Source organism: Neurospora tetrasperma (assembly GCF_000213175.1).
Source record: "Neurospora tetrasperma FGSC 2508 unplaced genomic scaffold NEUTE1scaffold_2, whole genome shotgun sequence".
Lineage (NCBI taxonomy): Eukaryota > Fungi > Ascomycota > Sordariomycetes > Sordariales > Sordariaceae > Neurospora > Neurospora tetrasperma.
The window spans coordinates 4,332,615-4,344,114 of record NW_009799100.1 but is presented as its reverse complement, the minus strand read 5'-3'; the positions used below and the strand labels follow the sequence as shown (position 1 = coordinate 4,344,114).

General features: G+C 52.8%; 4 protein-coding genes across 4 annotated transcripts; 2 read left to right on the top strand and 2 right to left on the bottom strand.

Moving 5' to 3' along the window:
* Positions 1–803: 803 nt before the first annotated feature.
* NEUTE1DRAFT_61299 (uncharacterized protein) lies at positions 804–2,431 on the top strand (the record flags this gene model as incomplete). Its single annotated transcript, XM_009851580.1, has 1 exon — positions 804–2,431. The coding sequence occupies one exon, from the start codon at positions 908–910 to the stop codon at positions 2,114–2,116; it is 1,209 nt and encodes a 402-aa protein (XP_009849882.1).
* Positions 2,432–2,657: 226 nt separating this feature from the next.
* Positions 2,658–5,861, bottom strand: NEUTE1DRAFT_61295 (uncharacterized protein; the record flags this gene model as incomplete). The annotated part of the gene is made up of 4 exons (XM_009851579.1): positions 2,658–4,173; positions 4,234–5,042; positions 5,102–5,179; positions 5,237–5,861. The coding sequence occupies 4 exons, from the start codon at positions 5,859–5,861 to the stop codon at positions 2,713–2,715; spliced, it is 2,973 nt and encodes a 990-aa protein (XP_009849881.1).
* A 1,852-nt stretch (positions 5,862–7,713) lies between these two features.
* On the top strand, positions 7,714–8,481 carry NEUTE1DRAFT_109155 (uncharacterized protein; the record flags this gene model as incomplete). The annotated part of the gene is made up of 1 exon (XM_009851578.1): positions 7,714–8,481. One exon carries the CDS (start codon positions 7,714–7,716, stop codon positions 8,479–8,481), a length of 768 nt encoding a protein of 255 aa, XP_009849880.1.
* Positions 8,482–8,697: 216 nt separating this feature from the next.
* On the bottom strand, positions 8,698–9,849 carry NEUTE1DRAFT_79975 (uncharacterized protein; the record flags this gene model as incomplete). The annotated part of the gene is made up of 2 exons (XM_009851577.1): positions 8,698–9,597; positions 9,679–9,849. The coding sequence occupies 2 exons, from the start codon at positions 9,735–9,737 to the stop codon at positions 9,135–9,137; spliced, it is 522 nt and encodes a 173-aa protein (XP_009849879.1).
* Positions 9,850–11,500: the final 1,651 nt, after the last annotated feature.

Below are 11,500 nucleotides of genomic sequence, written 5' to 3'. Positions count from 1 at the left end.
GTTTTGGGAAGTCGATGAGTCACATGACTCAGGTCTCGACGGCTTCAGCTTGTTGGCTCGAGCTTCGTGACGGTCTTGAAGTTCGCGACTAGGTACTACACTAAACATTTGAACTAAGTGTTCGAAAACTAGATATGTGAAAATGTAGGAGTGTCTTGTCGACATTCACGCAAAGCCCTCCGTTTCTGGCCTCTATTTAGCAAACACCCCTTTTCCAACTAGGCCGCTAGATCTAGGTTTGAGATCTACCACATGGGCAACAAACTAACGGTATGGCCTCCTTTGTTAGTGCACTTTGTGTGCATGCAGACCAAGTACCTGTGAAACCGAACCGCACACCAGCACCGTAGCCAGCATGTGTGGTGGCCGACAACCCACCCAAGAGCACGATACTAGAACCACATTTGTGTGATATCCCCAGATAAGGGCGAGTTGGCCACGTAAAAAGGCAATCGTGAAGCAGGTGTGAATGGGAGATGTAATCTAGAGCAAGCTGATGGACGACGTTGTGAACACCTGCCCGCACCATAGTGATGAAGGTACCTATGATAAGGTACACGAAGAGTCAGCGGACCAATCATGTTTTCGCATTGGCTCGTTCTCCCAGAGAAGTGGGTCCTTTCCTGTCGTTGAAGTCAGTGTTCGCATTTCCACTTCCCGTCGCAACGGCCGGGCGCCGGCCAGGCCATGGAGTGACAGCTCCACCTTCAAACACAACCAAACATCGTGAACGACCGACATCGACAACGGAACGACATCATCAGGAGGTCACTGACCACTCAGCCGATCGGCCGTCGACCAGCCCGGCCCCCCCGAACTCCGGAAGCCCAGCTTTTCATCTACACGGCGCCTTTGAATCCGAGACGTACAGTACAATCAACACCAGCGGCACATCATACGATTAACCATGTTCAAGACCAAACCGCTAGGCTCTCTCAAGAGCATCCTCCCGCCAATCCACCAGCCCCTCCCTCTCAACCAGCGCGAATCCCAGAAGCTCCTCAATGTGCTCAAAGCCTCATTTCGAGCCCATCTAGACAGAGAGCACGGATGGACTCCCGATACCAACCAGGTCGCGCCGGCCGCGCCGACAGTCACCTATCTACCCTCCGCCTCTCCCGCCTCCTCCAAAGATATGCCAGCCCGTCCGACGGATAAGCATATGCGCGCCATTCTAGAGAATCCCCTCTTCAACAACAAGGCCTTTGTGTCACGCTCTGTCGCCGCCCCTGCCCCGGCAGTTAGGAACAACCGCAACGAGATCTTCCAGTTGGCCGTGTCCAAGGGCATCATGAACATCCAGCGCGCGCTCGGCTTCCTCCTGGCCGTGCAGAACGACATCCAACTCTCCGCCGCCGTCTCCGTCACCCAGAGCATGAAGGAATCCGGCGCCGGCCTGCTCGTCCTGCGCTGGCTGCGCTCATCGGGCGAGGAGCGCTCGCTCAGCTTCCTCGGCAACCGCACCTTCACCCGTCTTCTGCTGCGCTACATGGTAGCCGAAGGTGTGGATGAGCTCGCCTGGTCCTGGTTCCAGCGGCTGTTGAACGAGCCCGCGCTCACCACGGGTAATCCCGAGCGGGCCGCCTACCCCGCCGTCCTCCTGGACAGCCTCATCATGGCCAAGTCCCAGGCCATCGAGCTGGACGAGGCATACACGTCCATGCTGCGCGGCAAGGAGGTTATCGACAACACCTCGGCCTCCACCCAGCACCTCGTCCAGGCCTGGCGCAAACTTTGCTGGCAAACCACGGGGCAGTCGTACAAGCACCAGATCCCGCCCGCTTCCTTGTTCGAGTCCTTCGTCGCCGTCCACGACAAGCTGCCCAAGCCCTTGCCCATGTCGGTGGCGCATCTGACGCTGTATCATCCTACGAAACCGTCGTCAAAACTGGCGCTGGAGTATCTCAAGAATGACCATGTGTGGAATGTCAAGCTGTCAAACTGCAAGTCGGACAATCCCGAGTCAAGATTCATTACCAGCCTGGCGTCGTTGACGCTAGATACGATACAGAATCTGATGCAGACCGGAAGGTTTACGGAGGCGCAGAAGTTGATGGAGCGGTTCAAGACGCATTTGGCGCCGATAGGGCCGCATCTTGGGGCTATTGCTTTTTGATGATTGCATCTGTGGTGATGCTTGTTTCTTTTCTGTTTGCTTCTCCCATTTCACGTCCTTTTTCTTGAACGCATATTCTCCTTGCATGAAAACCCACTACCCCGAGATATCATGAGGGAATGATTGGTAAGTACCTGCCTAGCCACTTACGGTTTCCTTTCTTGTTTTTGTTTCTGGGCTATCTCATGGTTCTGTACAAATGGGGCGTCTCTTTCTTTTCTTTTTTTCTTCTTTTCATCTTTCAAAGCGTCATGCATTTCGACGGGTAGATACCAACGCAAGCTTATGAACAAATAACATATTATTATCCCATGGCACCAGGTCCATTAGGGCAGGTATTAGTAATATTGTGTACAGAAACATGTAAAGACAGGCACTTTTTTACAATAATGGGTATCAAGCAAAGCTATTCAACGAGCGAGCAACCGTAATAGCTTGAAGAAGAAGAGAAGAAGAAGAAGAGATCAAAAATCAGCCAGTGATAACAACAAATTCAACCATCTTTGCGTGTGCGCATGCACGAGTCCTTTTCTTCAGTCAATCATCCCAACTCTCGCTCCCCTTCATCATAAAAGAAAAAAAGAAAAAAAAGAAGCTCAAGACCCCCGTCTCGCCTGACCTTCCCCCCTCTGCACACCACCCCCATTCTTCTCATCCAACTCCTCCTCCAACCCATTAACCACCCTCAACGCCCTCCTCGGTCTCATCACCACACTAAAGAAACTCGGCTCCACGCCCTCCAATAGCCTCTCCGTCGAGGATACACTACCCCTTCCTTCATCGTAGAACTCCCCTCCGTCACCCGCAAGATCTTCTTCGTGAGCATTGATAACCTTCCCAGGGACAGGACTTGGATCACTACTTAAAGTAGCAGGCGTGGTTCCCGTGCCAGAACCCAGCCCGGACAAGGAGACTTCAGTCCACGGTGAAGAACCAGGGGTTCCGAACGATGAAATCAGACCACCACCACCACCACTACTTGATGCTGCTAGCATAGATACAGGTGGCATAGGCGGGTATTGAGCGTGCGTTGACGAGCCTAGGGATGGACGGGGTAAGTTGCTACCAGCGCCACGAGAAGCAGTGTGCGAAGTGCGACTGCTTCCGTACCCAGATTCGTGGCTTTGCGGGTCACCTCCGCCGCCGCCACCGCCGCCGCCGTTTTCAAAGAGCATCTTGGGTTCCATGGAGGGGATACCGCCGTAGCCGTGATTATTGGAGGAGTAGGAGATGGAGCTGTTCAAGGAAATTGGTCTGTTGCTGGCTGCTGCTCCGTTGGAGTTAAGGGGGTCGGTAACAGCAGACTTGCGGCTCTGCTTGCTAGTCTTTCTTCCGACGCTGCCGAACCCGAAAAAGGCCGCTAGACCGGAGGCGGTCGAGGCTCCCGGGTGATTAGGGGTGGAGTACCTATTGAGCACGGCCAAATAGCTCTTGTAGGCGCGTACCTGGCGGCGATACAGCCAGGCGCAGTACCCGAGGTAGATGGCGAGAAGACCCAAGAGGCCGGCGATGACGCCCGCAGCGATGAGCCCCGCCTTGCGATCCTTGCCTGTTGTTTCAGTGTTGGGATCGCTCGGGTCTCCAGGTGTGGCTGTGGTGGTGGCTCCTGGACCCCATGCAGTGGTGGTGACGGTTAAGACCGGCGACTTGCCGGTTGCGAAGGGCCCGGCAGTGGCGGAGCCCGCGGCGGGTTGGGTGGCTGTGGCGCCGCCGGAGCCGGAGCCGCCGATGATGCTGGCGACGGGCGCAGGGACTTGGTAGCCGAAGGAGTTCCCCAGGACGGAGTTTTCCGGGTGGAGGTCGGGGTCGTGGTTGAGAGCTTTGAATGAGGATTGCCATGTGAGGGAGGTGGCGTTGAAGACGTAGATGCCGGGAGAGTCGCATGTGTTGCCGCCGGTGTAGCCGCCGACAACGATCATCTGGCCATCACGGAGGTGGCAGGCGTGGCCGGCGCGGGCCGAAGGTTTGTGTTCATCGTCGTTGTCGTCCGACACTTTCATCCAGGTGAAAGATGGGATGGAAAGAATGTACATGTCTGAGTATTGCGTTTGACCTTTCTGTTGGGTGTTGGTACCGGACAGTCTCGACTAAGGCATGAACACTGATGGAGCACTTACAGCTGGCTGAAGATTCTGACCGCCGAACACATAGATTTGAAAACTTGAGAAATCCTGTGCTGAAGCAATAACGGCACAGAGATTAACCCGTACTGATGGCGCATCTCCGCTGGTCCTCTGGTGGTACCATTCCGAGCTGGCGATATCATAGACATCCAAAACCTCGAGGTTGTCGGAAAACTCATCAGCTGTACCACCCGCTAGGCCGATAAGGATACCCTTTTCACCCCAGCCTGGCACATATACCAATGCACCATCTGCGCGTTCGTGGAAAGCTTGATTTGTTTGGAGACCGCCTTCGGTGATATTCCTAAAGGCGCCCCATTCGCCTGCTCCCCTGTCCTCTAACCCGTAAACTGCCTCGTTGTTATATCCTGGATGTGTAAACTCGAGGAGGCTCTTCAAATAAACCCGAGAAATCTGATTCGACCATCCAGGCGTTGTTGCGAGGTCGAGATGGCCACCAAAATACCAGCTTAGTCCCAGTTCAGGCACCGAGATCCCGGAACCCTCAGCTGACCTCTGGACAAGCAGGTCGCCCTGAGTTGAGTACTTGCCGGCAGAAGTTTTTGGTTGCTTGTACTCTGTCCACTGTTGGTTCTTGATGTCGTACTTCCAAACTGACTCCTCGGTAGGCTCGACATAGGGGTTATCGGCGAATTCACCGCCGTACAGGTAAAGATTGTTGTAGTCATTCCAGAGGTATCCCAAGGACACAGCAGGAGGCCCTGAAGGCCTGGGTAGTCCCCGCAGCCGTGGTGAACCGGTATCCCATGACTTTGTGAGATCCAGAACGTAAAAGTCGTTATCTAGCACGCCATTAGAGACGTTTGTGGTAGCTGGAAGACACTGAGGGATCATGGCTTACTCCAGGTATCTGTAGTCTGGTCTGGTGATGTTTTGGACTGACCACCATAGAGGTACAATGTCCCATTGACCGAGGCGCCTTGTACGTGCACATGTCAGTAGCTTCTCAAATATGTCAGGGGCACAAATCACTCACTCTGTCCTGCCCATCTCGCGCAATAATCGGTTGAGCTATCTGTTCTTGTTTCAAGGATAGGGCCGCTTGGCTGTACCACTTCTCGTATCACTCCAGCATCAGCCCCACTGAGTGACACCTTTTCACGGCCGTTGTAATAACTGAAGCCCGGTATGACCACGGCAATGAACAAGGCAAGCGTTGCAAGTCTGGTAAAGCTCGACATGCCAGGAGGTGGCGCACTGGCAGTCGAGCTGATGCGTGGTCTTCTTCCCGGAGTAAGCTTCGAATACCAAGGTCTTCCAGACGAGGGCGATGTTGGTGTGGTTGGCGACTTCATGGACCCAGATTGCCTGTAACTGGTGCCGTCGTCACTCTCGTCGTCTATACGAAGTCCGGTGATCTCGCCAAACTCTCTTTCGCCCGGGTAGTGGTGGAAAGGTTGATCGGAGTCTATGTCCAATTCTTTGAATACTGACTTCCTGCCCTTCTTGATTTTCCCTGTCATCAGAGAAAGTGAAGGATGTCTGTCGGAGCCTTCACGGTTTCGACCATGAGTGTGATTGTGGGGGAACCTGGGGCGAACATGGTGAAAGGAAGGCGTCTCGGGGTTCGAGGGGCATTTTGATAGTTTCACGAATGACATGGTAACAACGATACGCAGGTACGCCAACCACAGTATCTGGAGTCATGAATTACCAACCGTCGACGACAGTATGAAGACTTGGAAGTTTTCGCCCGGATAGACAAGGAGACGAGGTCGCCACATGCAACACTGGGGAAGAGGGGTGGTTTGGGTGTGGCTACCGCAGGCAAATGAAGTCACGATCGAATTCTGATTTGGTGAAAAATCGATGATATGCGCACCGTGTGCAATGAACGGAATACTGGAGGAGGACTTGCAGATCTGAAGACAGAGAAGTGTCGTCTTGGTGGTGGTGGTAGTGATGTTGTTGTACCTTTAAGTCTCGAGGAGAGGCGATGAACCTTGAGAACAAACAAACCCGCAGTGGAGAAAATAGGGGGAAAAGACGTTTAGCGGTCAAGATGCTTAACTTGATGCCGAAATTATCTTCGCTTTCATTCGAATCCCGCCCTTGAGACCTTGGTCATCTAGAAGGTTCAGGTTCCAGGTTGTGGACGCATTGAGGGAACATCATAGCCTCGCCGTGGGCAAGGCCAGGTAGGTAGAGGCTAGGTACTAACTATGGCCCAAAGGGACCAGAAGAACGGAAGGCCACTAAAAAGAGTGCATTCTAGCTGCACAATTCCTGCATTTGGCGGCATATGAGAAGTGGTATTGGTGCCCATCTCGATCCAAGCATGACCTTGACGTTCGAATTTGCATCCAGAAAAGCCTATTCGATGGTTCAGTGTCCCAACAACGGATACTGGAACAAAACTTGGAAATCCGATGTCGAGCTGCCGGATTGGTGATACCGTCCTGGACGGGCCGTCAACCTGTCCTGTCAACGTTGAGCCAGGAACCGGATGTGGTGATTGCGCCGATTGGCTGGGAGATGGTAGTGATCGGGTGGATGACCTCATGTTCATCATTCCGGGGTTTCAAACTCGCGCTTGCACTGTCGCTTGCGCTGCCAGGCCTTTGGAGGTGGGCGGAATGCCCTGGCTACTTGTAGATGCCCATGCGATTCCCCATGCGATGCACTTGCACTTCGGCCGGTAGCGTTTCGCAACGGCTGAACGGGGTTTGAGTCGCATGGGTCGAATTCGGGGACTTGCCTTGTTCTTCGAGCGGGGCTGGGGAAGGACAGACTTGGGGGTTCGATGGTCTCGACTTCTCAAGCAAAGAAAGATGGGAGAAACCCCGGTAAAGTCTGGGGAAGATCGTCCTCAGATCGTGTGGCGGTGCATATAGTTTGAATGTGGCTGGTGCCAGCCTCCTTCTACGTTACTAGTTAGTTCTCCTCCACAACTTGAGTTCATCCGTCTGCTTCTGCCTATTATCGGACAATGCCTTCGGATGTACTCAGGTGCGAGCAAGCGAGCTGTCTGTTGTCGATGATCCAGAAAGCCTCAAATTTGCTCGGCCTTGGGGAGGACAAGCGATTCAGTTATTACTAACCTGTGGCGTGGCAGAGTTCATCGAGCTCTAACAGTTCCAAATCACCACCGTAATGCGGGACTCGGACTCCTACCTACAGGGACGAGGAAACATGGCAATAGATAGATCAGTCAATAAGCCCGCTCCAAGTTGTGATAAGGTGGTATACACGAAACTCAAGGGTACAATGAACAAACACAGAACGGGTGAATGGGAGCAACAGTAACTGAACAGATTGATGCCAAGAAATAGCTCAAGACAACGGCAAATTTCGTCGTTCAGGGGTCGCGATTATGATTATGGTTTGCATGACAAAGACTAACCTTTCACCAAGCGCTATTGAGATTTAATATCAGATACTATACTTCTTTTACAAGTGACAAATTACCACCGTCTTGGAGTTGGGTCTTCACTTGGAAACACACCACCCAGAATGAAATTCTCGAATCTGCCCCCCAAGCCTCCCTCCAGACAAATCCGCGCCCTCCAGGAGGATGATGGCACAACAATCACGGTCTACCAAGCCTACCCATCCACCATCGCCACAGCCGCCGTCATTCATCAAAGACTCGATGCAAGCCCCGAGTTTCGCACCACCCGTATGACCTGGATCAAGCCCAGCTGGGCCTGGATGCTCTACCGCTCCGGATATTCTTACAAAGATCCTGGACAGGAGCGCATATTGGCTATCAAGATGAAGCGGGAGGATTTTCTGGGGTTGTTGGGAAGGGGAGTCTTGACTCATGGTACTGCTCCTCCTCGTCCCGGGCCACAGCAGGGGCAGGGAATAACAAGTGATGCTCAAGGACGAACAAGCGGGGAGAGAGGAGAGGAAGCAGCGCCCAAAGAAAGTACCAGGGAAAGCAAGAGGAAAGACAGGTTACAGTCGCTTGACGTCAAAATCCAATGGGATCCCGAGCGGACGGTGCGGCTGCATAGTTTGAACTATCGCAGTATTCAGATTGGGATACCAGCTGGGTTGATCAGAGAGTGGGCGCAGGATATGATTGTGAACATTGAGGATGTTACAGACAAAGCGAGAACGTTGAAGAAAATACTTGATGAGAGGCCAGATGTGAATGATGAGGAATTGGCTGAATTAGGGCTGATCCCAAAGGAGACTGAGTTTGAGGTGCCAGTCGAGTTGAGAAGTCGATTAGGGATGTATCATGATGGGTTGGTGATGGCGTCGGACCCGTAGAAGGAGTGCATGTGTGAGGTGTACTTGGTGGACGAGACAATGGGGTCGATGTTCGAAGTTCCTCTTCTGCACGAAGGGTTTGTGCTCGGTGTCCGCGAGGGTGCTGGCCGTCTCGGCCAAGAATAGGGCGGAGAGAGATCGCATTTCCCCAAGGGATATGCGGTGTCCATACTATTGAAGAAATGGGTCAGGAGCGCAAATGGGGGCAGGAACGCAGTGAAAACGGGATAACATCTCAAATAGTAGCTTGAGTAACTCGGCAGTTGACTGTGGTTTGAGAAACCAAAGTTCTGGAACAGTCGATAATAAGAATATTCAAGCGCAAGAAATACTCGCATCCTTCATGACCCCAAAGCGTATTTACCGAATATGCCAGACTTGAGATTGTTCAAGGTCATTGGCTCCCATGCCACCCTTTGAATCGGTTGTTGGTACGCCATTCTTAAGTAACCAACACTCGCCATTATATCAAGTACCGAATCATGCGCCTCTGTCTTCGAGAGTATCCTGTGGGCATATCGTCCAACATGTTATAGAGTGATACTCTGGAATACCGGAGCGATCCGTACCCCGCGGTGAACACTTTTGCCCATGCTGTCCATTCCGTCCTGTGGTTGTTTTCATTTCTCGTCACGCTCGCACGCTCGAGCAGTCTATTCGGCCTTGTCCTCATCGCCAACAGCCACCAGCTTGCCAACAACAAGGTACTTCTCAAGAAACCTTTCCTCCCAGCCCTGGAGCGCTTCCAGTTGATCCTTGTCGAGATCGCTCAGAGTGTCGAGCGGGCCGTCAAGGTCCTTGGTAAGCATCTCCTCGTCAAAGCTACCGCAGGCGAGACCGCGGGAGGCATCGCGACCGGCAAAGTTAGCGTAGGGACCACCGGGTCCATAGAAGTTGCGGCCGCGAGTGACATCGAAGACACGACCACGCACGGCCAGGTAAACGGGCATGTCTTTCTCGCCGTTGTACGGCAGCAGCGTCCTCGGGGTGAAGGTTTTGAACACGACGGCGGGCTCTTCCTTGGGAATGGTGGCCGGGGTATGTGGCCTCAGCCAGCTGTATGCTGTGTAGAGAAGCATGCCGAGGAGGACGAGGTTGAGGGGGGTGACAAAGGACCTGCGCGCGGGAGGGTTATGTCAATTAGCGCCATCAGAAACGTTAAAGCAGTAGAAGCGATTGTGATGGGGAAACTCTTACTCGGCATTGCCGGTTTGCTTGGCGGCTTCTTGGGCCATTCTGTTCTCGACGTAGTCCATGGCTGTGAGATTGGTGGTTTGCGATGTTGCTTCAGGCTATGGCTGGTGTTATCGTCAACGAACAATGAGCAGGCGATGTGTTCTCCCCAACAATGCCACTGTCACTGTGAGCTGTGATGATGGATGCAACTGAAGTTGCTGCTGGCGCCGGGGGGCGGCAGTGACGGGTCAGCCGAGGGTGGGGCTACCTCTGAGGCCTCTGCCCATTGAACGGCAGTTCCAATGACCTACACTACCTCTACTGTATAATTTCGGGGCGTTCGATTTTAGGTTTCCTGGAAACCAGGCATAATTCTGTCAGCATACTGCCCAAATATTGTGCACTTTATGCTCGCAAAAAAATAGTGGAGGAGACATATTGCTACCCTGAGGTACTGTAAATTCGATTTCTCTTTTTTCTCTGCCTTTTCCTACGTATTCTTTCGTTGGCGCTGGAGGGTGGAGATATTTAAAATCTCCGTCTTGTGTACAATTTCTGGCAGACATGATTGTTGCGGTATGCTTTAGGTACAGTTTATGCCTGGTTTCCCTGAAAGTTACCCTAAAAACGATCGCCCTGAAATTATACGGTACAATGGAAGAAGGTACATGGAACCCTCTGGTCTGCCATGGCTCGCGGGTGCACGCCCGGTGTCGGCATTCCATCCGCCGCTTAGGCTCCCGGCCCCCCGCAAGGGAATGGAGCCGAGACCTTCACCACCTGGGACTGGACTTCCTTCACTGCAACGGAGGGAGGATCAGAGCTAAGTACAGGGCCCTGAATTGATGTCCCCTCCCCCCTGCTGCTGCCTTTCCTCACGAATCACCAAAGCTTCTCACAAACTTCCACTTCCATTTTTGTTCCTCAACCCACGCTAGAGGTATACATGCTACATATGTACCCACGCAACCCCTCCAGACCCTCTTGGAGGCGTGGTGTCTGCATCATGCGTTCCTGCGATGGACCCTCATCCAGCTGAGATCATATCATCCTCCTTTGTGGGGTTTTCTAGCATTAATGAAGGCAGGCAAAAAGGAGTCGTGATTCATGATCTCCTGGATTCAGGCCTACAGAGTCCCTGACTGGCATTCCTCTGTCTCAATCAGTCTCTTGACTTTGACATGTACCTTGTCGGTCTCTCATTGATGGGGATCTAGATTATCACCCGGGAGTCTACGGGAGTGATCCGGTAATGTCTGGATTGTTCTGATTGACGATATTGCTAATCACCATCAAGGAACAGAGATGTGTATGGAGGGCGAGGTCATGGAGATTTTTCCATTTGAGTTTACTATGGTGAGATGGGTAACAAGTTGAACCGTCACGTCACTGCCGATCTCTGGCACTCGACCGAGTGTGGCCATACACAGTACAGAGTCAAGAAGCTTTGCTTGTAAGTACTGGTCCGTGTCCGGTACCTGACAGGGAGGTAAAGCTTCTGCTCGCAATTCAATCACAATACAACCTAACTTCCAGACGGATCGAACCATGGTTCCCGCAGGACTGGAAGGAAAGCTACAAAACAACCTCATCATCGCCAACATCAAAGATGGGCGGGGAAGGTGCGTCAAAATGAGCCGAGGGGAAGCACCGCCACAAACTACGACCAGAATTTACCTAGGTGGTTCTGGCCCTCGGAGCCTGGGTCCAGCTTGCCCGTCGACCCCGTTCCCCCCACTTGCACTAGTATCTTCAAGTTCCAGGTTAGTACGTAGTGTATTACCTGCAGTCCGAAGATCAAGACGTCAGTCGGAGTCCTCATTCACGAAGACATAGAGGTATG